Below are 25,533 nucleotides of genomic sequence, written 5' to 3'. Positions count from 1 at the left end.
CACTGACAAAGTTAAAAACAACATTTGGACGTAATTTATTATACTGGATGCTTTAATTCTTCCATAAAGAACTAAAACACGATCGGGATATTTTAGCAAGGTAATTTAGTTCACGTACGTTTCCTGTGTCTTCAAATAAATCGATCACTCTCTGAACCTTAAATTTTGTAAAGCCTAGGTACATTTGGATAGTGTTCCACGAGAAAAAAAGGAACTGTGTCATTGAAACAATTTTTGCTTATGGAGAGTGTCGTAAGAACTGACACTCTCCATAGGCAAAAATTGTTTCCTTTTTCAACAATAATGAAATTTCTGCCATTGTAGTCTATTTTTAGAGTATTTTCAATAAATTTATACAATTTGACTTTTCTAATAAAATGCGCTCATTTTTGACAGATTTTAATGGATGTACAAAATGTTGCTTGGCAATTATTTAGATTTAGAGGTGCGTGAACTGATGTCGGAAAAATGTGTATTAATTTAAGTTAATTAATTGTATTGTTCGTTTTGAAAAAAAAGAATAGGTTTTTTCAAGGCCGCCGGCATATACCTAAATATGTTGATGTCAATAGTTGCATAGTTACATTTTTAGTTGCATAATTGAATTTTTTACGCATAAAAAGTTGTGATCAAGGGAGCAATAGATATATGAAAAAATATATGTCAATAAATGTGTGCCATTTTTCAATTACAAAAAAAGTGTTAATTTAACCAAAGGCAAACCATTGTCTTATCAACAACAGAAACCATCAACATTTTTACCAAATCTGAATCTGAATGTTTTCCAAAATGACAATTACTTTCTTAGAAAAATCCAGAAAAACACCAAATACACAAAACTTCATTCAAAAATGATCTTCCTAAATATACATAAAATTAGTTATTCACATGAAGAGGTTTCTGTGAATGCTGAAATTCTAACGATTTTCAAGTGCAATTTCGTAATATCGATTTTTTACCAAATAAAGCATTTACATTTTCGTTACCACGTCCACACTTACGAGTTAACTGACATGTCATTACATATTTCCTCTCATCAACTGTCTTACACTATTCAATCGTTTCAACGTCGACATGTTTTTGACGATTTTAGAACGACTGAGATTAATAGTAGTTTATTTAACGAGTTCGTGTGTAAATTGGGCTCTTTATGGCATTTGTGTGCCTTTAACTGTCCCACCCATGAGTTCATATGTAAATTGGGCTCTTTATTGCATGAGTGGGCCAGTTTAAAACACGAGTGACACTCTTTTTCGGACGCACTTTTCAGGGCATGGACCGTGGCGCCGTCTGTTGGTGTGTTTAGTAAGTTAACAACATAACCCAGTAAACCGACTGAAAATAAATAAATATTTGACAGTTAAATTTAACCAAAGTATTTTATTTGCCCGAAAAAGTCTTGTATCTTTTATGTCTGTTGCATATTTGGTGCACAATAATAATAAGAAGAAAATGAACGTTCATATAATCGATAGCAACAGCGTGATGAAGAAGTCTAATACAACAGCCAAAGTGGTGTCTAATATAGACTAATACCCCGCCAGACATCGCAGATGATAATCGCAATAATTGTCTTCCCACCATAAATTATATAACTCGTACGAAAAAGATGCATTTTTATACAAAAAAGTTTGTAGGTTAATGTTTTTTTCCACACATTTATTTGGATATTTATTCTCAATCATTTTAAATGCTTCTATTGAAGACATTTTGTTAATATGTATAAATATAATTGACGTAAGTGAAATCTTAAGCTCTAGATATCATCCACACATGCTATTAATTTATTGATGTCTTTAATTAGCTCCGGTTGTTTCAATATGGTAACATGATCGCCATCGACCGTGGCAACTTGTACGGAATGCTCGAAAACCATCGACAAATGGTAATCTTCGTCTTCATTAACTATGGGATACTTGGCCTTGAACAAGTAAGCCTTCGAACGAATTTTGTCGTGGCAAAACTCGTAATTTAAGGTGGCTTTGGACCGGTTATAGAGCGCGACCACAGCTTGTTTATCCAGTTTTTGTCGATTGACAACCTCCGAAGGTATTAACGTCAAGGCTAGATCGCACCTCTCGTTCAAATCAGAACACTTCAAAAACTTTTCCTGAAACAACAATATTTAGACCGGAAACTAAGAGCTCGACAGTGATACCTTGTACGGGGCCAGCAAATCCACCGGTATTAACACCGCCAAAATTTTGTACACGAGATTGGTTTGGAACTCGGCTTCGGTGTCGCCCGGAACATAATTTAACATACTCGACCGCAGATATGTCGGTGAACCATCGATTGAAATCACTTTGCCACTATAACCTCTATTCTCTAACAAACTAAGAACTTCTAGACAGACTGAAACTTCGAAAGAGTAGCCGATTAAAGTCAACGATTCATCTTTGGATATATTTTCCTCGATGTGCTAAAAAATGAATGTTCATAATTATCAAATAAAATACCACAACTAACTGGAAGGCTTGTTTTTGCAATTTCCTCTACTGAAATTTCGGGCTCCTGATAGCTGTACTGCACTCCCAAAACTCGAGCTTGAAGACTTTTTACGAGGGCGTCAAGATGCGTAAAGACTCCCTCAATTCCCGGAAAGACTAGAACCGTTTGTCCCTCATTGTCTTGGCCTTCACAAGAGAGTTTTACAATCGGTCTGCGATCGGCTTGTTTGTCCGGTATGAACTGGATCAGCAAGTTGGTGCCTTGTTGCGTCTTGTTCAAACTCTTCTCTTCCCCAACGTTCCTCTTTTCTGACTCGATCTCCGTCAACCTTGAATGTCAGTAGGGTCAAGTGTAGGGACCACAAGTTTCAATTTTGTACTTGGCAAAACTCAAGCTCCTGACGTCTCTGGCGGTGATGTAAATCTCGAACTCCTTCTCCAAAAGTTGAATGATTTCAGTGCCCATCATCGAGTCCATCCCCAGCTCGGCCAACGTCGCATGTTGGCTCACGGTCTTGATGTCCTTGATGCCCAAGACGTTGGCAACAGCTTCCACAGCGCTAGTTGCACCGTGACTCCTGTTGCGCTTTTCTGCGACTAACATGCTGGAAACAATGGGATTGTCTTGCTTCAAGAACCTATCCAACACTTCCAGACAATTCGAGATCTTCTGTTGGAGAGTACCACCGATCACCAGTTCCTTGTTCTCCTTCTGCATCTTGGCAACAAGTCCCACCTTGAACAACAACAGTCAAAAATGCTCACGTCCGATTGGTTTAAACGCACGTCTCCGATGGCGCCCCACTGGATCGCCAAAGCTGGAAATCCGTCGTGTTTTCTTTTCTCACAGATCCTTTCCATGATCGAGTTGGCCATGCCGTAGTTGGTCTGACCGGCGTTGCCGCGACCGCAAGAAACCGAAGAGAAGATGACGAAATACCTAAAGCAAATAATAACTACCTGGGAAGCTCAGTACTCAGTAGTCACCTCAAATGTGGACAGATCTCGCGAGTTATTTGATCCAGGTAGATGGTGGTTCGAGCTTTAGGAGCCAAAGATAGGCGGAAAGTCTCTTCGGTTTGGTCCTCCAAGAGCGCATCTTTAAGAACAACAGCTAGATTGAAGATGGCGTCGATGGGTCCCAGTTCGGTAGCTTCGCGGATCAAGTCCAGACAACCTTGCTTGGTTGTGACGTCTCTCGTCGAAATTTCAACCTCAACACCGTAAGACCTCCAAAGTCTGGAGGGGGTTAATGAAGATTCTCGCAATAACAAACTTACCTTATTCTTTGGGCTTGGTACCCTGTTTGTACTCCCGATCTGGAGACCAGGACCAATTTTCGGGCGTCTCTCAAGATCAGCCAATCGGCCAATTCCAAACCGACTCCTCCCAACCCCCCAATGATGACGTACGACTTGGTCAAATCACAGGTGAATCTTCAATGCAATTACACTAATTAGTACCAAAGGTGAGTCTCAAAATGTGTGTGGATCTCTTCTATTACAGTACTCACCTCGGAAGCGCCGGGAATAACCTTTTGGGTCCAACACCTCGCACATCTCCTTCGTTCCTCACTTTCACCAACACCTTTCCAATGTGCGTCCCAGTGGTCATGTATTTGAACTCCTTCACCAGTTCGTCTCTGCCAAACACGACCCTCGGTAAGGGCTTAACGTACCCATAATGAATACCTTTGTACAAAGTGTCGACAAGTTTCACTTTTAATTCCGCCGAGTTTTTGAAAATCTGGTCCAACATGATTCCGTGATAGCTTGCTCCTCGTTCCAACAAGAGAAGACTGAGACTCGAGTTGTTCGCAAGGTCGAACTTTCCAATTTCTAAGAAATGTCCGCCGCGCGCCAAGCATCTCACCGATGCTCTAAGTTTATCTTCGCTCAAAGAATTCAACACAGCATCAACACCGCGCTCGTTGGTACCGGTTTTGATCATTTCCTCGAAAGAGGTATCGCGAGAGTTGCCGATGTGACTTTCAGGAATCTGGGGGTAGTTCTTTCGAAGATAGTCTCGTTTGTCTTGAGTCCCGACTGTGACATAAATTTCGAACTGGTGGTGGAGACAGACGTTCAATGCCGCGAGACCGATTCCCCCTGTAGCGGAGTGGAGACGGTACTCTTGGGTTTGAGATCTACCGCCTGTGACTCAAGTGGGTTAAAAGGAATATTTTTAGTGTGAGAGTTTCACCAAAAGCAAAGCGTACATCACTGTGGAATAGACAACGGGAATGGTGGCTGCTTCTTCCAAGCTCCACGAGCCGGGTACCACCCACAAAAACCGGGAATCACCTCTGACGTGAGTTGCTATCGCACGATTGTCAATCATTCCCATGACTCGGCGTCCACTTAAATCGAGAAATCGTAGAAACGTGCGATACCTGCTTGGAAACTTACTTCGAATCTAATCCGGCGAACTCGATACCTATAAGACACTCTTGTTCGATGCGGTCGCTGGTGATGGCCTCCGCGCTGATGCGACCCGACGCCAGCATAATATCCCTGAAGTTGAGAGCGGAGTAGTAATTCTGCAAGGTAATGCGAAGTCATCATCGTCAAATAAAATAAACTGCACTGACATAGATGAGGACTTTAGTTTCGGGGAGTCGGGACTCGTCAATGGGCTGCCCTTCCAACCATCTCATGCTCGACAAGTCTCCCTTTGCTGAAACGTCTCCGAAACAATGCTCACATTCCACTTCTTGTAACTCTTCCAACAGCAAGTGTCTGTAAGTCCCCCATTTGCCCGACTTGTAAATGTTTATGGCGAGATTTTTTCTCAATTGATCTCCATAGAAAGGTAGTCGAGGGTCGAAATCTGGCACCTCGTCCATCATGAGGAAACACTTAACCTTGTGTCCCCCCGGCTCCCTCCTGAGACAGTTGACCAATCCTATCAAGCCGTCAGATACGCGCTTTTGACCGTAAACCACGACATTCGCTACAGATTTTACAAAGTTTTGCAACTGAGACAACCACTCGGAGTTGTTCGATAAAACCTCGACAAATTTCGTCTCAATTTTTTCTTCAGACTTCTTAAAAAGGATCAATTTTTCTTTGGCCGTTTGGTACTCGGTGACAATTTTGATATGGTCCAAATCAGAGATCTCAAATTCGACTTCTTCTCTAGTCAAGACAAAACCTTTAGGTTGAAGAGAGTTCAGGAACTGTTTTAATAAAGTGGGATTTTTAGAAGTTTAGTAGCGACGATCAAAAGCAAGTTGCTCTCAGGAGTTAGAACGAATTGTTCGATTTTGACACCAGTAATCGGGTCCAAGTCAGTTTTGGTGGAGACTGTCAGATCAGGCGTGACGACAGGGACGTCGTCTAGCATTTTGCAAACCAGAGGCGATAGAATTTCATCTGAACCTTCCAGAAGTTCAACTGCTTTGAATTGAGTTTCTAGACTATTCTCGAGGATGATTTGAATGTTGACTCTCATCAGCTGGGTCAAATCGAGCCACTCCTGATTCGGGACGAATTCATATTTCTCCAAAAAGTTGACGAGGTTGCCTTCCAAAAGCAACACGTTTGTGTTGTCTAATTTTTGGTCGGAAACATTCAAGACTAACGATTTTTTTGGCATTTTGAACAATATTTCGTCACTCAATGAGTGGCCACGCAACTGTAGAATTGGCAAATTCGGGGTTTTACTAAAGTATCGGTCTTGTCTTTGGGAACCGATTTAAGCAAACTATTGAATTTGGCGATGCCGTCGAAATGGACGTTCGAGGGTTATTGACTGATCTTGTAGGCTGTCAATGCCGTTTCTTCTATGGTGATGAGGTCGTAATAGTAAGCGCGAACTATCTTGCCCCAAGAGTCGCCATACACTGCGGTTGGGATCAGTTCTAAAGATTTCAAGACGTCCACGAGTCCGGCTTGCACGGCGATGGCACCGAGGATGTTGTCTTCTTGGATTTCATCCTTTAAAATCGTGTCCAAGATGTTGACGTTTTTGGTTGCCAAGATATTACCAATTCTTTAAATAACATAGACTAGACTGAATCTTCGAACAAAGATGACAGACTTACTTGGAGATTGTATTCTTGAAGATTGGAAAATGCATAAGACAGGAACCAAGAAACTTGAAGGAGCCTTCGAATTGGCCGAAATATAAGTAAAGAGGTTTGTGTTGAAATGAAAAGAATTTCGAGGAGGTCCTGAGAGGACCATTCTTCGAAGCTATTGTGAAGCCTCGATAAATATGATTGTAAAAATTTGTTTTGAAAATTTGATGGAATAGACCCACGTGTTTGGCGTCAAGTTTTCTACAGTTAACATCATTCAGCAGAGACAAAACTGCTTCTTCTGTGCGCCCACTAACGCAGACCAACCTGGGAACGTCATCCTTGGGTATTCCTCCGTCGACTTTCTTGTTTGTGAATCTTTTGAGCATCGTGTGACAGTTATTACCTCCGAAACCAAAATTGTTGACTCCCACGATAGCCTCGTCGCCTTCTAACTCTGTTAAATCGAGTACCACCTTCATTCTACCTTGTTCGAACCCCTCCAAGCCCGCCTTGATCTGTTTCAGGTTGATATTAGGAGCAATCAACCCAGTTTCCATCGCTATCAACACTTTGATGATGGAACAAACTCCAGAAGCTGGTTCTGTGAGGCCCATGTTCGATTTTACAGATCCGACCAAGAGAGGTTTGTGGCGTTTTCTGGCCAATGCGTCATCGATCGCTTCGACTTCTTGGGGATCTCCGACTTGCGTACCAGTCCCGTGCGCCTCTAAGAAGCTGAGTTCGGAAGGGTTGATCCCGCTCTCGTCGTAGATTTCCGTCATGAGTTGCTTCTGCTCTAGAGTAGAAGGGAAAGTGATGCCTTGTTCTTTGAAGCCATCAGAATTGGCTTTGGTGTTGATGATTTGGGCGTAGATCCGGCGCGCGTTCTTCGCTTTTTGGAGAAAGATACTCGCAATGGCCTCGCCTTTGACGTAGCCGCTAGCGTCTTGGTCGAACACGCGACAGACGCCCTCCTGGCTCAGCAGTCCTAATCTGAAGAGAAAGCCAACATGAGAAAGCGTTTATTAACGTGTGCAGGTGGCAGTACCGGAAGAACTGAAGAGTGTTGCCTGGATGTAGGTTGAGATTGCTGCCGCTGACTATAGCGTTGTCGCATTGTCCACTCCTGATGGCTTTAAACGCCAAATCCAAAGCGTTCAGGGAACTACTGCAAGCTGTGTCGACGATGCACGCCGGACCTTTCAGTTTCAAAAAGTAGCTCACCCTGTGCGCGTTCAGAGACCTCAAGTACCTAAAACACACCGATTCAGTACCCCGGCAGTACCGCCGTCGAGATCTACCCTGTAATCCCAAATTTCTGCGGTTCTGTAACACTCGTCAGGATGCTGTTCTCCATGTCCGACCAACACATACCCGTGAAGACTCCGGTCCTCGAACCTTCCACCTCCGAGGGATTCATTCCGGCGTCAATGATCGCCTCCACCGCCGTCTCTAATAAAACCCGCATCATGGGGTCCATGATGTTTGCCTGGCGGTGGTGCACCCCGAAGTATCCGGCATCTAAGTGGTTGATGTTGTGGATTTTAGCACTGCTTTGGGGAACCTCCAAGTGGTCCAATTTCCAGCGTCGGTCGTCATCGTTCACCATGTCTGTTTTACTGAAGAGGTTGTCGCGAAATTCGTGGATGTTTCTGGAATCCGGAAGGCGACCGGACATGCCGGAAATGACCACTTCTTCGCCCGGAGGGGCGGAAGAGAGCCATCGGCTGTACTCGAAACCGGGTTCGTTGGATCTGGCGTCCATCTGTAGCATAGCTCGATACTTGTCTGACAAAACTGTTAAAATCTTTGGAAAGCAAATTGAGAACTTCTTACCAAGTAAGATACAAAAGTTATTATTAAATGGCGTAAAATATGTACGAGTACGTGTATAAAATACTTAATTAAGGAGTATAGCTAAAACAAATATTCGCAAGAAAGTTAATTAAAAAAATGATATAATTGATATATCATGAAGAATTCCCTAAAGCTTCATCTGTATACTATGGCGTGGGACTGGTAGAAAACTTGTTCAGTAAAAAATATGGTGAAAGGTCCCACCAAGACACAGCGAAGATGGAAATATAGTGTTAACGACATCCTGTATTTAATTTTGTAAGTAAATTATTCATAATATTTTGCATCAGAATTGTCATAAATGTACAAAGTGTCGATAAAAGAACATATATCAAGAGTGGCGGCTGGTAAGGGTGGGCTCTGGAGCGGCGCCTCCCCAGAAATTTATAAAGAAACAAGAAAAAAATATTATTTCTTTTAGGTAAATTAAAAAAAAAAAATGAAATGTGTTCAATTTTTTATTGAAGATACCTATTGAATTAGTTGATTTATTTATTTTATATCAATATAAATTTATCGTATGCAAAGGTTGCAGTAACCGAACTTATCAGCGGTAAGTTTCATTCTTCTTTCTTAGGCGAGGGCGGCCAGCACGGAACCCGCGATTGCGTATACCGCGTCAATGCAGCCTAGAGTTGCGTTGCTATGACAACGAAACGTTTCACCAGACGATTCTTGGGCGGAGAAATCAGAGCCCCAGCGATCACAGGCTTCGTTGTAAACGAGATTTTGACGCGCCTCGGCAGTTTTTACGCTTTTAATGTTGAACAAAATTAAAGCCAGACATTTAAAAAACTTAATTTTGGTGTTTTTACTATAGAAGCGAAAATTTAATTAGAAACTATCAGTCGACCAGTGCCGAATTTAAATATTGTTCATGAACAGAAATAATACAAAAACAAAGCTGCATTTACCTGCCGGTTTCATAAGAATAAGAATTCAAATTGCTGTTCTATGCTAAATTATGAATCAAATTTATACAGGTTCTTTTTTACTTATCTGCCATTGTTTTTGATCAGTGGCGCTTTTTTTACAAGAATTTTTCGAATTGCAGAGGTCCCTTCAAAAATTCGACAATAAAAAAATCTACTAGGCCTAACAAAAGATAATCAATCATACAATATGGTCACTCCATAAAGACGAATCAACCAACAAAACAGTGCTTAACAATTAAACATTCAATTATTTTAGTGATTTTAAGATAGCACCCTAGATCTTCACATTCGACTATACAAACCCTATATCGTTAGAAAGTTTGTCAAAAAAGCTTTCGACCAGTGCAATAATAAATTCAGGGTGCCATTTGGAAAAAATGAGTTTTTGACATTTTTAATTTGTTATATTTAAAAAATCGCAGTAGGCATATTCGACAATTATTTTAATTTTTGTGCAACTATTTGGAAGGTACGAATTTTCGAAAGGCCCCTGCAATTCGGAATTCGGGTAAAAAATAAGCGCCACTGATCAAAAAGGATGGCAGATAAGTAAAAACGACCTGTGTAGATTTGATTCGCAATTTAGCATAGAATCCAAAAATGAAATCAAACTGGGTAGGTTCCATTTAAAAACGTTAGTGTTTTTATAATATTGGGACACCTGTATATATACCGCAATATTTTCCGAATGTGCAGTAGAAGCGTAGCTATCATTTAGAAAAAAAAAATGTTATCTTTAATAACAAACAAGTTATGGAGCTCTTTCACAACTCTAGGACAGCCTGTATATTCGAGTTGCACAGGACTCTTGATACATGTTCTTTTATAGACACTCTGTATAAAAATACTATTTTGTAAATTTAGACAATCAAAAGCAGATACAAAATTGTTAAGGTAGTCATTAAATGTTAAAAACAACAAATAATTCAAAGAATGGATTGGCCACTTACCCTGTGTAAAACAAAACTAAACTCCTCGAATTCTGCTTTTTGGCTTAATTTATATGGCGAAGTGAGTGAAAGGAGGGCATAAATTTAAGAAATCAAATAAACAAGGTTGTCTGCACTTTTTGAGTCGTCATACATGTTTATGCAATTTTCTGTAGTTTTCCAACCAATAAATTCAAAACTTGCCAATCTTAAGTCCTCTTCAAATGAATAAAAATTCTTCACGTGCCATGTCCTATTAATTTTAGATGTTGTTATTGCCAAATATGTACAGGGTCGCTAAAAAATATGGGTACAACTAAATATTTTCAGAACGATTTAACAGACCTCGTTGATATTTGGCACACAGTTAGAAATGTTTGAGTTCTATCATCTTAGCTTTTTTCAATTTTCTAAAGTCATTTATTTTAAAGATACAAGGCTAACTTGTTTTTTTTTTAATTGTACGGAGAGTCAGATTTAATACTTTTGAAGAGTATTTTTTGTGAATTCAGTGATGCAGCACATGCCCACATTGCCACCATTTTGAAAATATTTTTAGCATAAAAATTATGTAATTCGCGTTTAAACTTTTTATGATTTTTATTACAATATATCGTGCTTCAGTTAAATGTCTTATTTGTACACTTATTATTAACCTTTATTTATTCTTTGGTCAAAGTACAGCTGGCAAAGAACTAATGATAGCTAAAGACATCATTTCCAAGGCTAATTGATTTTTATATTTTTTCAAACTTTATCAATTCGATAATCACTGAATTCACAAAAAATACTCATTTTAAAAATATTACATTTGACCACCATGCCATTTAAAAAAAAATCAAGTTAGCTGTATGTATGTATATTTGGTACCTATACAGTTTTACAAAGTAATCCGATTTAAAATACATTTCCACTAACTTAATATAATATATAATAACTAAAAACTAATCTAACTAAATAAATAAAACAGTGATTTCAAATCAATAACCAATTAACAAATTAGCAATTGTCCCTCCCCACATATTGTCCTTCTTCTCCACTCAATATTCTTCATCCATTCGATCCCTCTTCCATCCTCATTCAACATTTCTTCTCTGCTCTCATCTCTCTCTCTCTCAATTCTACGCATTCATTCAACAAATGCTCTATCGTCTCCTTTTTTTCTCCACACATCCTGCACACTCTAATCCTATCCTCATTCCAATATTTATTCTCTCTCTCCTCATTTCCACACCTAAATCTTGCTATTATCACTCTCTCCTTTCTACTCTCTCTTCTTAGGTACTTTGGTAGTTCTTCCGTTATTATTTTTTCATACTTTCCATTGTACCTAGATTCCCTAATTCTCGTTCTTCTTTCCTGCACTTGCACATCTCTGTCTCTCTGCACCAATTCATCTGTCATTGCTCTGCCTCCCTCTCGCATTCTTTCTATCTCCGCTCCTGCATACCCATTTCTTTCGAAATATGCCTCCCTCTCTTTCCATACCCCTTTTCCTAATTCTTTTCTTTTTTCTTTCAGACACTCTTGCAAAATTCTACACTCTCCTCTCTCTATCACTCTCTCCTCAAATCTTATTGCTCTCTTTCCTGCTTCTATTCTTATTCCATCCCTTTTTGTTTCCTCCATCACTATATATCCCGGTGTCTCTCTATCTACTCCTAGCACCCATTTCAAATATTTTCCTTGCACCCCTTCCAACCCTTCTTGCTCTCTCCATCCCCATATTTCCGTTCCATACATCATCACGCTTTTCACCAGACTATCAAACATCATTATTCTCCTTCTAAAGTCATGTCCAAATTTTCTCTCTCCTATCCCCCATACCGCTCCTATTATCTTATTTGCTTTTTTCACTAACTCTCTCACATGTGCTGCTGCTGTGTTTCTTTCATTCATCACATAACCTAAATACTTAAATTCTTTCACTTCTTCAATTTTATCTTTTTCCCATCTCCACTCATTTATTTTTCTCCTACCACCCCCCTTTCTAAACACCATCATCTTGGATTTCTCTACATTCACCGTCAACTTTTTCCTCCTCATATATTTCTCCATGTTTCCCAACATTTCTTTCATACCTTTCTCCTCTCTCGCTAGCACCACCAAATCATCCGCGTATGCCAACCACAACCCCCCCTGCCTGCCCCTTCCTGAACATCTCCTCTATATCTCCAATAAACGCTGCAAACAGGCTGGGGCTTAGTGGGCAACCTTGTCTTACTCCCTTATACGTCTTGAAACATTCACTCACTCTTCCATCCACTCTCACTCTGCTTATCGTCTCTTCATATATCTCTTCTATTTTTGTTACCAGCTGCTCATTTATCCCTTTCTTTCTCAAGTATTCCCACAGTAAGTCTCTTTCCACATTATCAAAAGCCGCCTTCAGGTCTACAAAAAATGCACATATCTTGCTACCCCTCTTTTTTATCTCATTTCCTATTATATGATTCAAGATATATACATTGTCCATAGTCCCTCTACCTTTCCTAAATCCCGCCTGCCCGTCTGGTAACACACCCCGCTGATTCATTTCCTTCATCAGTCTCTCTTCCACAATCATCGCGTATACCTTATATGCCGTATTAAGTAGCGTGATCCCCCTGTAATTGCTGGCTGTATCCTTTTCTCCTTTCTTATATATGGGGCATATTATCCCCTCCTTCCACTCCTGGGGGAAGCCCTCTCCCTTCCACACTCCATTCATTATCTCTAACAACCTATCAACTTCCCTTTCAGTTCCATATATCCATGATTCGTTCTGTATACCGTCCATCCCCGGTGCCTTTTTCCTTTCCAGTTTTCTGAGTTGTCGCTCTAATTCTTCTCTTGTTATCTCTTCTATTTCTCCCACTCTGTCTCTTTTCCTTTTCTTGTCTGTTTTCATCACCCCCCCAACAGCTCACTGAAGTACTTTCTCCATTCCTCCATAGTAATTCTATCACTCACATATTTCTCCTTTTTTCTTTCTTTCCCTATTTATGTATCTCCACAACTCTTCTTCCATCTTCATTTCATCTTCAGTTCTTCTTCCATCCGTTTCTTTTTCTTCTTCTCTTTGCATCCTAATTTGTACCTCTTGCGTGCTCTCTTGTACTCTTCCTTCGTTGCTTTTTCTTTTTTCCAATTTCTTAGTTTCTTTCTTGCTGCTTGCTTCCCTTCCCTGCATTCTTTATCCCACCACTCGTTTTTCCACAGCCCCATATTCTCTCTTCTCTCTATCTCTTTTTTTTTTGTTGCATTTTTTACGTTCTCGTTCAGCTCCCTCACTTTTTCGTTTATTTCTTCTTCTTCGTATTTTGCCTCCCTAAGTCTTGCTCTATACTTTTCTTTTCCTTCTTCCGTCCAAATATTCTTCACAATTTTTCTTTTAACATCCTTCATACTTCCTCTCTCTTGTTCTCTTCCTTTTGTCCTCACTTCCAATGGCATATGATCCGACTCCACTCTTTCTCCCACCTTAAATTCTTCTATTTCATCAAAATTTCATTCAAAAATCAAGTTAGCTTTGTATCTTCAAAATAAATGACAGAAAATTGAAAAAAATCTCAGATTTTAATTGTGCGTCAACTTTCAACGAGCGTTCTAAAAATATTTAGCTATATCCATAGTCTTTAGCGATTCTGTATATGCGTGAGTACAAATTACAAGTTATAATAAAAGTTAACGAAAATGAAGCCGTGATTTCTGCTGAGAAAACATTTTCTCATTTTAAGCTCACACTGAGGAAGGCTTAAGCACTAATGAATTAGTGCAAGAGTACATTTGCACCATGTTCGTGAGACTTCACCAAGAGGTGCTTATGATGTTAACGCCGCAAGACGTAGACTACCCTGTGGTACACCCGATGAATAGTAATTCTCAATTATAGAATTACTTATTTTATTAAATTTATTTTTTCTTGTGTCACCTTCTGTGGCAAAGAGGTGATCCCATATAACTCATTAAGTCATTAATTAGGTACATTACGTACACATCGCGACGCATTTAACAATCTCACGAATCCGTACCTGTGTCGCAAACGCAAGTGAGTTAGATTAAATCCAAATATCTTTGCATATTAAACAAAAACTACCTAAACTTGTGTAAAATAATTACTTTTAAAATGTTGCATTTAAATGAAAGAGAGCGTATAGAAATCCTTGTGATGGTTAGATATGGCGATAGAAGACGAAGTTGTGCTGAAATCGCAACTCTGACTTACAACAAGTCGAAGTCATCGACGAAGTTCTCGAGAAGCTTCGTCAAGAACCTTCACTCATTGGCTCTGTTTAATCCAATGTGGGGAACACTTCTGGCATATGTTCCATCATGAAGGCTGTGTTCGCAATAGAATCGGATGTTGTCACTCCAAACATTCAATTCAAGAAAGCCAAAAAAAGAATGGTCGGGATAGAGAAAGGGAGACTTATACCGATGAGGAAGAAGACATTTTTCGAAGCACACGATGTGGTTATTGAGATTAATAATTTCGAATTTGACGGGAGTGACGGTCATTTGATACTGAAACGTTTTGTCAGCAAGAAATCGGAAGAGGGAGAAGTGATGGATGATGCTCCGAGACTAGTTTATGTCAGCGGACGCACGGAAGAAGCAGTTATTAGTACAACTTTGGAACGTTTGAATCGAAAACAAGTGAATCATTCAAGAATGGAATAAAAAATTGAAAAAAAAACATGTTCTTTACACTTTACAAATTTCGATATTTTAATACAGAAAAAATGCAGAAATCACACTGACAGATGACCACTGTGACGATTGTGGTTGGTACTAAGAGATGAGACGCATTATTCAGGAAAACACTAATTTAGATATAATTTATTTTTTCTTTCAGTTCAAACTGAATTTTCAATTATTTGTTAGATTTGAAACACCCAAAAACATTTTTTTTTCAAACGTCCGTAAAATATGACATTGCACAAGTGTCACTTCATTGTCATGGCATCTAATGAGCTGACCAGCGTCCGTGAATTTATTATCTTCGCTGAGGGCGTCCGTGAAGTTATTATCTGCGCTGATGAGCGGCTGTAAAGTAAACTAGCTAAATCATTTGGAATTCCTACCTGGCTTCTTAACATGTCTTAAATAATTTGTGATGAAGGTTTGAAGAAAAAATAGTATATGTTATTCGGAGCGAAAATGGTTTTATGTGCTTTGGCTGGTTTGTCTGTCTCACTGCGTTCGGCAATCAATCTACCAATGGCAGCACATAAAACTTCATTTTTGCTCCTCATATTACAAAAACATGCAAAAATCCTTCTATTTAATTTACTTTAATATTAACTGCTCTGTATGTACTAGATAATTGGAAACCACCAAAATTTTTGCCAAATTTGAATCAGAATGTTTTCTAAAATGACAATTACTTTCTCAGGAAGATCCAGAAAAACACAAAATACACAAAACTTCATTCAAAAAATGATCTTCCAAAGTATACATAAAATTAATCATTCAGATGAAGAGGTTTCTGTGAATCCTGGTGTTGCGAATCTTACGGCCCATGGGGCCTCAGCGGGGTGGGGAAGCAACGCCGACTCACGGGGTTGGACGCTACCTACCCCAACATTATAAATTCCAGGAACATTCAAAAATTATTGATGCTGGTCTGTAATTCTTGCGAAGATTCTTAGTAAGACTTCGTAAACTCTCGCTGACAATTGTGTAATTTAAGTAGTAAAGTAAGTGTTGAGTTAAATAAACAAGTTCAAGATCAACATATTTAATTGGTCATCCATTGTGACCCTCAACCACCACAAAAACCTGTCATCCATTGTGACCGCAACCACATTCATCTCGCAAGATTGGTACTTCGAGCACAACATTAAAACAAAAATTGCATCATCCATTGTCATCAAAGTCATCACAAAACACCTGGAATTCTAACGATTTTCAAGTGCAATTTCGTAATATCGATTTTTTATCAAATAAAGCATTCTTCTTTTCGTTACTACGACCACACTTTCGAGTTAACTGACGTAATACCAGAAACATGTCATTCATTAGGTACATATTTCAACAGTGCTCTCATCAACTGTCTTCCACAACCCAATCGATTCAATGTCGACATATTTTTGATGATAAATTGGGTTGTTTATGTTTAAAAGTTTAAAACGCGAGTGAAACGAGCACCATAAAGAGCCCAATTTACACACGGACGAGTTGAATACAAAGTTTTTTGTTCGACGAGCACCCTTAATGCAACCTTAATTAAAAAGGTAATTTTATGTACACCCATGCGGACAAGAAGTAACTCTTTTTCGGACGCAATTTTCAGGGCATGGACCGCGGCGCCATCTGTTGGTCTGTTTAGTAAGTTAACAACGAATCCGACAAAACCGAGTAAACCACAAATGAATATTTGACAGTTAAATTTAACCAAAGTATTTTATTTTCCCGAAAATGTGTTGTATCGTTTATTTCTGGTGCTTATTTGATGCATAATAAGAAAATGAACGTTCATATAATCAATAGCAACATACAACAGCCAAAGTGATGTCTAATGTCTAATACGCCGCTGGACATCGCAGATGATAATCGCAATAATTGTCCTGTCACCTTAAATTATATAACTCGGACGAAAAACATGCACTTTTTGGCCTTGATACACAAAATCAATTATTTATTTTATACAAAACAGTTTGTAGGTTCTTTTTTTTCACATGTTTATTTGCATATTTATTTTCAATCATTTTGTTAATATGTATAATATTGTTAATATTTAAATATAATGTATAAATATAATTGACGTAAGTTAAATCTTAAGCTCTAGATATCATCCACACATGCTATTAATTTATTGATGTCTTTAATTAGCTCCGATTGTTTCAATATGGTAACATGATCGCCATCGACCGTGGCAACTTGTAGGGAATGCTCGAAAACCATCGACAAATGGTAATCTTCGTCTTCGTTAACTATGGGATACTTGGCCTTGAACAAGTAAGCTTTCGACCGAATTTTTTCGTGGCAAAACTCGTAATTTAAGGCGGCTTTGAACCGCTTATGGAGTGCGACCATAGCTTGTTTATCCAGTTTTTGTCGATTGACAACCGCCGAAGGTATTAACGTCAAGGCTAGATCGCACCTCTCGTTCAAATCAGAACACTTCAAAAACTTTTCCTGAAACAACAATATTTAGACCGGAAACTAAGAGCTCGACAGTGATACCTTGTACGGGGCCAGCAAATCCACCGGTATTAACACCGCTAAAATTTTGTACAGGAGATTCGTTTGGAACTCGGCTTCGGTGTCGCCCGGAACAGAATTTAACACACATGACCGTATATATGTCGGTGAACCCTCGATTGAAATCACTTTGCCACTATAACCTCTATTCTCTAACAAACTAAGAACTTCTAGACAGACTGAAACTCCGAAAGAGTATCCGATTAAAGTCAACGATTGATCTTTGGATATAATTTCCTCGATGTGCTAAAAAAAGAGTGTTCATAATTATCAAATAAAATACCACAACTGACTGGAAGACTTGTTTTTGCAATTTCCTCTATTGAAATTTCGGGCTCTTGATAGCTATACTGCACTCCCAAAACTCGAGCTTGAAAACTTTTTACGAGGGCGTCAAGATGCGTAAAGACTCCCTCAATTCCCGGAAACACTAGAACCGTTTGTCCCTCATTGTCTTGGCCTTCACAGGAGAGTCTTAAAACCGGTCTTCGATCTGCCTGTTTGTCCGGTATGAACTGGATCAGCAAGTTGGTGCCTTGTTGCGTCTTGTTCAGACTCTTCTCTTCGTCAACTTTCTTCTTCTCCGATTCGATTTCCGTCAGCCTGAAATGACGGTAAAATCATCGAGAGTACCACAAGTGTGAAGCTGTTACTTTGCAAAACTCAAGCTCCTGACGTCTTTTGTGGTGACGTAAATTTCAAACTCCTTCTCCAAAAGTTGCATGACCTCAGTGCCCACAATCGAGTCCATCCCCAGCTCGGCCAGTGTCGCATGCTGGCTCACGGTCTTGATGTCCTTGATGCCCAAGACGTTGGCAACAGCTTCCACAGCGCTAGTCGCACCGTGAATCCTGCTGCGCTTCTCTGCGACCAACATGCTGGCAACAATCGGATTGTCTTGCTTCAAGAATCTATCCAACACTTCCAGACAATTCGAGATCTTCTGTTGAAGAGTACCACCGATCACCACTTCCTTGTTCTTATTCTGCATTTTGGCAACGAGTCCCACCTTGAACAACAACAGTCAAAACTGCTCACGTCCGATTGATCCAAACGCACGTCTGCGATGGCGCCCCACTGGATCGCCAAAGCTGGAAATCCGTCGCGTTTTCTTCTCTCGCAGATCCTCTCCATGATCGAGTTGGCCATGCCGTAGTTGGTCTGACCGGCGTTGCCGCGACCGCAAGAAACCGAAGAGAAGATGACGAAATACCTAAACCAGACAATAACCATCTGGGAAGCTTACTCAGTACTGACCTTAAACGTGGAGAGATCTCGCGAGTTATTTGATCCAGATAGGTGGTGGTTCGAGCTTTGGGAGCCAAAGACAGGCGGAAAGTCTCTTCGGTTTGGTCCTCCAAGAGCGCATCATTAAGAACAACAGCTAGATTGAAGATGGCGTCGATGGAACCTAGTTCGGTAGCTTCGAGGATCAAATCAAGACAGCCTTGCTTGGTTGTGACGTCTCGCGTCGAAATTTCAACATGAACGCCGTAAGACCTCCAAAGTCTGGAGGAACTGAGATGAAGATTCCAGAAATAATAAACTTACCTTATTCTCTGGGCTTGGTACCCTGTTTTTACTCCCGATCTGGACACCAGGACCAATTTTCGGGCTTGTCTCAAGACCAGCCAATCGGCCAATTCTAAACCGACTCCTCCCAATCCCCCAATGATGACGTACGACTTGGTCAAATCACAGTTGAATCTTCAATGCAATTACACTACTTAGTACCACAGGTGAGCCTCAAAGATGTGTGTTGATCTCTTCCGTTACAGTACTCACCTCGGAAGTGCTGGAAATAACTTTTTGGGTCCATCACCTCGCACATCTCCTTCGTCCCTTACTTTAACCAACACCTTCCCTATATGCTTCCCAGTGGTCATGTATTTGAACGCCGGCACCAGTTCGTCTGTGGCGAACACGACCCTCGGTAAGGGCTTAACGTACCCGTCGTGAACACCTTTGTATAAAGTGTCGACAAGTTTCACTTTTAATTCCTGCGAGTTTTTGAAGATCCGGTCCAACATGATTCCATGGTAGCTCGCTCGTCGTTCCAGCAAGAGAAGATTGAGACTCGAGTCGTTCGCGAGGTCGAACTTTCCAATTTCTAAGAAGTGTCCGCCGCGCGCCAAGCATCTCAACGATGCTCTGAGCTTATCTTCGCTCAAAGAATTCAACACGGCGTCAACACCGCGATCGTTCGTACCGGTTTTGATCATTTCCTCGAAAGAGGTATCGCGAGAGTTGCCGATGTGACTTTCAGGAATCTGGGGGTAGTTCTTTCGAAGATAGTCTCGCTTGTCTTGAGTCCCGACGGTGACGTAGATTTCGAACTGGTGATGAAGACAGACGTTCAAAGCCGCGAGACCGATTCCGCCGGTACCGGAGTGGATCAAGACGGTACTCTTGGGTTTGAGGTCTACGGCCTGTGAGGCAAGTGGGTTAAAATGCAAATTCTTAGTTTGAAGGTTTCACCAAAAGCAAAGCATAAATCACTGTGGAGTAAACAGCGGGGATGGTGACTGCGTCTTCCAAGCTCCACGATTCGGGTACCGCCCACAACAACTGAGAATCACCTCTGACATAAGTTGCTAGCGCACGATTGTCAACAACTCCCATGACTCGGCGTCCCCTTTAATAAAAAAAAAATTAGGAACCTGCGATATCTGCTAGAAAACTTACTTCGGATCTAATCCGGCGAACTCGATACCTATCAGACACTCTTGTTCGATGCGGTCGGTGGTGATAGCTTCCGCGCTGATGCGACCCGACGCCAGCATAATATCCCTGAAGTTGATAGCAGAGTAGCAATTCTGCAAGGGAATGAGAAGTCATCATCGTCAAATAAAATAAACTGCACTGACATAGATGAGGACTTGAGTTTCGGGGAGTCGGGACTCGTCAATGGGCGGCCCTTCCAACCATCTCATGCTCGACAAGTCTCCCTTTGCTGAAACGTCTCCGAAACAATGCTCACATTCCACTTCTTGTAGCTCTTCCAACAGCAAGTGTCTGTAAGTCCCCCACTTCCCCGACTTGTAAATGTTTACGGCGAGATTTTTTCTCAATTGTTCTCCATAGAAAGGTACTTGAGGGTCGAAATCTGGCGCCTCGTCCATCATGAAGAAACACTTGACCTTGTGTCCCTCCGGCTCCCTCCTGAGACAGTTAACCAATCCCATTAAACCATCAGGTTCGCTATTTTGTCCGTAAACGACGACATTCGCTTCAGATTTTACAAAGTTTTGCAACTGAGACAACCACTCGGAGTTGTTCGACGACACCTCGACAAATTTCGTGTCAGTTTTTTCTTCAGACTTTTTAAAAAGGATCAATTTCTCTTTGGCCGTCTTGTACTCGGTGACAACTTCGATATTGTCCAAATCAGAGATCTCAAATTCGACTTCTTCTCTAGTCAAAACAAAACCTTTAGGTTGAAGAGAGCTCAGCACCTGTTTTAATGAAGTGGAGTTTTGTAGAAGTTTAGTAGCGACGATCAAAAGCAAGTTGCTCTCAGGAGTTAGAACGAATTGTTCGATTTTGACACCAGGAATCGGGTCCAAATCAGTTTTGGTGGAGACTGTCAGATCAGGAGTGACGACGGGGACGTCGTCTAGGACTTTACAAACCAGAGGCGATAGAATTTCATCAGAACCTTCCAGCAGCTCAACCGCTTTGAATTGAGTTTCTAGACTATTCTCGAGGATGATTTGAATGTTGACTCTTATCAGTTGGGTCAAGTCGAGCCGCTCCTGATTCGGGACGAACTCATATTTCTCCAAAACTGGCTCCAAACGAGGCTTTTTCTTTGAAATTGATTTCGCTGTAAGCCCACGAATTTCAATTCCGCCAGATCTGCGCAAAAATAATTCAAAAATGTCAGGGTGGGCACCAGATCTTACTTTATGATGTTGCTTTCCTTGTAGACGTGCACAGGAATAAGCGATTTCTTGTCTTTGAAACTTTCGACTATTTGATGATGTTTCAATAGATCTATTGTTAACTTTCCTATTCCCACAGGAACGTAGAGCAATCTGCTGTCAATTTGAAGAATCTTCATTTGTAGCATTTTATCCATGAAGGTGGTCCAATTGTCCTCCCACTTGACTAGACCGGTGGAGGCACTTATGTCACACCTCGCAATACCCTTAAACATACCACTGATAACAATTTATGAAAGAATCTACAAGACATTGTCGGTCTTGCCTGTAATTATATCCCCGAAGGTTGAGTTCTTTGTAGATCTCGTCTTGCTCCAAGATTAATGTTGAATCTTCAGTGTTTCGAACATGTGGTTCTAATTTAACTTGTTCTTGACTCATATTACAACAGGGGGTAATTCGACCTGTCGCAACTACTCCGTCTTTGTCCATAACTTCAAAATTACCATTGCCTCTCTGGATAGTGATGATGAATTTAACAAGACCATTTTTCGGCATCGTTACAGCACGTATAAACTTGCAGTTTTCGAAAATCACGGACAAGTCGTTCACCAACAATCTCCGACTTTCAGCAAAGGTTTGCCATACTAGACGCAGATATTCCGTGGCAGGAAACAAATTGCGACCTGAAACATTTTATCAGTATATTGCTCTATTTTTTTAGTCTAACAAACCATCAATCACGTGCCCCGCTATGTGCTTAAATTCTTCGTAGTCGTTCGAAACATTGCAATGCTTCTGTTCAGCGTTTGACGCAATAAACTCAGTAAACTTGTAAGCGAACCAGCTCTTGTCATGATCCCACTTGACCATGGGCGACATGATGGGAGTGCCTCGACTCACGGGGTACACGACTTCGGGGTACAATTTGTGCAGTTGAGGATTGTAACCGCATTCGTACAATATACAAGATTTTGGGTAAAAACAAACTCACAATCTGGATTTATGGAGGTACCTTCCCAAAACCTCCAAAAAGTTGACGAGGTTGCCTTCCACAAGTAAGACGTCTTTGTTGTCTAATTTTTGGTCGGAAACATTTAACACCAACGAATTTTTCGGCAATTCGAGCAACGTTTCGTGACTCAAAGAGTGGCCACGCAACTCTAGATTTGGCAAATTCGGGATTTTACTAAAGTATCGGTCTTGTCTTTTGGGAAGTGATTTAAGCAAACTATTGAATTTGGCGATGCCGTCGAAATGCACGTTCGAGGGATCTTGACTGATCTTGTAGGCTGTCAATGCCGTTTCTTCTATGGTGATGAGGTCGTAGTAGTAATCGCTCACTATCTTGCCCCAAGAGTCGCCATACACTGCGATTGGGATCATTTCTAACGATTTCAAGACGTCCACGAGTCCGGCTTGCACGGCGATGGCACCGAGGAAGTTGTCTTCTTGGATTTGATCCTTCAAAATCGTGTCCAAGATGTTAACGTTTTTGGTTGCCAAGATATTATCGATTCTTCAAATGACATAAAGTAGACTGAATGTTCGAAGTAAGATGATAAACTTACCTGGAGATTGTATTTTTGAAGATTGCAAAATGTATAAGACAGGAACCTAGAAGCTTGAAGGAGCGTTCGAATTGACCGAAATAGACGTAAAGAGGTTTGTGTTGAAATGAAAAGAATTTCGAGGAGGTGCTGAGGGGACCGTTCTTCGAAGCTATTGTGAAGCCTCGATAAATATGATTGGCAAAATGTTTTTTGTAAATTTGATGGAGTAGACCCACGTGTTCGGCGTCAAGTTTTCTACTGTTGACATCGTTCAGCAGAGACAAAACTGCTTCCTCGGTGCGCCCACTAACGCAGACCAACCTGGGAACGTCATCCTTGGGTACTCCTCCGTCGACTTTCTTCTTTTTGAATCTTTTGAGGATCGTGTGACAGTTATTACCCCCGAAACCAAAATTGTTGACTCCCACGAGAGTCTCGTCGCCTTCTAACTCTGTTAAATCGAGTACCACCTTCATTCTACCTTGCTCGAACCCCTCCATTCCCGCCTTGATCTGTTTCAAATTGATATTAGAAGCAATCAACCCAGTTTCCATAGCTATCAACACTTTGATGATGGAACAAACTCCAGAAGATGGTTCTGTGTGGCCGATATTCGATTTTACTGATCCGACCAAGAGAGGTTTGTTGCGTTTGCTGGCCAAGGCCTGATCGATCGCTTCGACTTCTTGGGGATCTCCGACTTGGGTACCGGTCCCGTGGGCCTCCAAGTAGCTGAGTTCGGAAGGGTGGATCCCGCTCTCGTCGTAGATTTCCGTCAGGAGCTGCTTCTGCGCTAGAGTAGAAGGGAAAGTGATGCCTTGTTCTTTGAAGCCATCAGAATTGGCTTTGGTGTTGATAATTTGGGCGTAGATCCGGCGCGCGTTCTTCGTTTTTTGAAGAAAGATACTCGCAATGGCCTCACCTCTGACGTAGCCGTTGGCGTCTTGGTCGAACACACGACAGATGCCTTCGCTACTCAATACTTTTAATCTGAAAAAAACCCAACATGAGAAAACTTTTATTAACGTGTGCAGGTGACAAAACCGGAAGAACTGAAGAGTGTTGCCTGGATGTAGGAGTAAATTGCTGCCGCTGACTATGGCGTTGTCGCATTGTCCACTCCTGATAGCTCTGAACGCCAAATCCAAAGCGTTCAGAGAACTACTACAAGCTGTGTCGACGATGCACGCCGGACCTTTCAGTTTCAAAAAATAGCTGACCCTGTGCGCGTTCAAAGACCTCATGTACCTAAAACACACCGATTCAGTACCGGCAATACCGCCGTCGAGATCTACCCTGTCAGTCCAAATTTCTGCGGTTCTGTAACACCCGTCAGGATGTTGATCTCCGTGTCCGACCAACACGCACCCGTGAAGACTCCGGTCCTCGAACCTTCCAGCTCCGAGGGATTCATTCCGGCGTCAATGATCGCCTCCACCGCCGTCTCCAATAAAACCCGCATCATGGGGTCCATGATGTTTGCCTGGCGGTGGTGCACCCCGAAGTATCCCGCATCTAAGTGGTTGATGTTGCGGATTTTAGCACTCCTTTGCGGAACCTCCGGATGGTCCAATTTCCAGCGTCGGTCGTCATCGTTCACCATGTCCGTTTTACTGAAGAGATTGTCGCGAAATTCATGGATGTTTCTGGAATCCGGAAGGCGACCGGACATGCCGGAAATGACCACTTCTTCGCCCGGAGGGGCGGAAGAGAGCCATCGGCTGTACTCGAAACCGGGTTCGTTGGATCTGGCGTCCATCTGTAGCATAGCTCGATACTTGTCTGACAAAACTGTTAAAATCTTTGGAAAGCGAATTGAGAACTTATTACCAAGTAAGATACAAAAGTTATTATTAAATGGCGTAAAATATGTACGAGTACGTGTATAAAATACTTAAAAATTAAGGAGTATAGCTAAAACAAATATTCGCAAGAAAGTTAGTTAAAAAAATGAAATATCATGAAGAGTTCCCTAAAGTTTCATCTGCATCTGTATGCTATGGCGTAGAACTGATAGAAAACTTCTTCAGTAAAAAAGACTGTGAATACGTTTACAAAATGCTTAAAAATGAAGGAGTATAACTAAAACAAATATTCACAAGAAAGTTAATTAAAAAAATGAAATATCATGAATAATTTCCTAAAGTTTCAGATTTGACACGTCTTGACTTTGCCAGCCGTACTTCAATGAAAAGTATGTTGAAAGGTCTGACGAAGACACAGCGAAGATGGAAATACAGTGTTGTATTAAATGGGACAATGATATCATGGATGACTATGTCTGGGCTTTATTACGAGACCACTGAAGAAAGAAGAAGAGCTAGATTTCTTCAATTCTAAACGACATCCTGTATTTAATTTTGTAAGTAAGATATTCATAATATTTTGCATCTCATAAATGTATCTAAATACAAAGTGTCTATAAAAGAACACATATCAAGAGTGGCGGCTCGTAATGGTGGGTTCTGGGGCGGCGCCCCCCAAAAATTTATAAAGAAATAAGAATTATTTTAAAAAATTTGTTCAATTTTTTAATGAAGATACTATAGAATTAGTTGATTTATTTATTTTATATCAATATAAATGTAGCATATGCAAAGGTTGCAGTAATCGAAGTTATGAGCGGTAAGTTTCATAATTATTATTCATTCTCCTTTCTTAGGCGAGGGCGGCCAGCACGAAACCCGCGATCGCGTGTACCGCGTCAATGCAG

General features: G+C 40.8%; 4 protein-coding genes and 1 long non-coding RNA gene across 5 annotated transcripts in view; all 5 read right to left on the bottom strand.

The window, feature by feature from the left end:
* Window positions 1–1,644: 1,644 nt before the first annotated feature.
* LOC138127683 (fatty acid synthase-like) lies at window positions 1,645–24,897 on the bottom strand. The gene is given in 17 exon segments (XM_069043741.1): window positions 1,645–2,110; window positions 2,159–2,422; window positions 17,677–17,986; window positions 18,037–18,392; window positions 18,443–18,596; window positions 18,641–18,892; window positions 18,935–19,090; window positions 19,169–19,812; window positions 19,862–20,018; window positions 20,069–20,199; window positions 20,251–21,241; window positions 21,289–21,546; window positions 21,593–21,953; window positions 22,002–22,786; window positions 22,839–23,810; window positions 23,865–24,068; window positions 24,116–24,897. Coding segments are annotated over 17 exon segments (6,822 nt in total). The 5' UTR covers window positions 24,589–24,897; the 3' UTR covers window positions 1,645–1,756.
* LOC138127685 (fatty acid synthase-like) overlaps window positions 2,645–25,533 on the bottom strand; it is a 37,064-nt gene continuing 14,175 nt past the window's right edge. The window contains exons 14-15 of the mRNA XM_069043744.1: window positions 3,237–3,390; window positions 2,645–3,186 (exon numbers count right to left, since the gene is read on the bottom strand). Coding sequence (XP_068899845.1) covers window positions 2,797–3,186; window positions 3,237–3,390 — 544 coding nt within the window. The 3' untranslated portion in view covers window positions 2,645–2,796. The remainder of the gene's footprint in view (window positions 3,187–3,236; window positions 3,391–25,533) is intronic.
* LOC138127687 (uncharacterized) lies at window positions 3,765–4,281 on the bottom strand. Its single transcript, XR_011158338.1, has 3 exons — window positions 4,142–4,281; window positions 3,964–4,092; window positions 3,765–3,902 (listed from the first exon to the last, which is right to left on the bottom strand). It is a non-coding gene; the product is annotated as an uncharacterized lncRNA (long non-coding RNA).
* On the bottom strand, window positions 4,386–6,047 carry LOC138128175 (fatty acid synthase-like). The gene is made up of 5 exons (XM_069044357.1): window positions 5,670–6,047; window positions 5,041–5,628; window positions 4,859–4,989; window positions 4,653–4,809; window positions 4,386–4,603 (listed from the first exon to the last, which is right to left on the bottom strand). The coding sequence occupies exons 1-5, from the start codon at window positions 6,045–6,047 to the stop codon at window positions 4,535–4,537; spliced, it is 1,323 nt and encodes a 440-aa protein (XP_068900458.1). The 3' UTR covers window positions 4,386–4,534.
* On the bottom strand, window positions 6,197–8,295 carry LOC138128174 (fatty acid synthase-like). The gene is made up of 4 exons (XM_069044356.1): window positions 7,776–8,295; window positions 7,523–7,726; window positions 6,496–7,467; window positions 6,197–6,443 (listed from the first exon to the last, which is right to left on the bottom strand). The coding sequence occupies exons 1-4, from the start codon at window positions 8,246–8,248 to the stop codon at window positions 6,197–6,199; spliced, it is 1,896 nt and encodes a 631-aa protein (XP_068900457.1). The 5' UTR covers window positions 8,249–8,295.

The sequence above is a fragment of the Tenebrio molitor genome, chromosome 4, assembly GCF_963966145.1.
Source record: "Tenebrio molitor chromosome 4, icTenMoli1.1, whole genome shotgun sequence".
Lineage (NCBI taxonomy): Eukaryota > Metazoa > Arthropoda > Insecta > Coleoptera > Tenebrionidae > Tenebrio > Tenebrio molitor.
Note: the sequence above shows the minus strand (reverse complement) of the source record. Positions and strands in the feature narration are given on the sequence as shown.

Excerpts from the sequence above, each read along its gene's own strand:
- LOC138128175 (XM_069044357.1), bottom strand. The coding sequence starts at position 6,047 with ATGCCAAAAAAATCGTTAGTCTTGAATGTTTCCGACCAAAAATTAGAC. Across the intron at positions 5,629-5,669 it reads AGAGCAACTTGCTTTTGATC|TTCCTGAACTCTCTTCAACC; the intron begins GTCGCTACTAAA and ends TTATTAAAACAG. Across the intron at positions 4,810-4,858 it reads TTCGCCGGATTAGATTCGAA|TGGACGCCGAGTCATGGGAA; the intron begins GTAAGTTTCCAA and ends TCTCGATTTAAG.
- LOC138128174 (XM_069044356.1), bottom strand. The coding sequence starts at position 8,248 with ATGCTACAGATGGACGCCAGATCCAACGAACCCGGTTTCGAGTACAGC. Across the intron at positions 7,468-7,522 it reads AACACTCTTCAGTTCTTCCG|ATTAGGACTGCTGAGCCAGG; the intron begins GTACTGCCACCT and ends CTTTCTCTTCAG. Across the intron at positions 6,444-6,495 it reads TTCAAGAATACAATCTCCAA|AATTGGTAATATCTTGGCAA; the intron begins GTAAGTCTGTCA and ends TGTTATTTAAAG.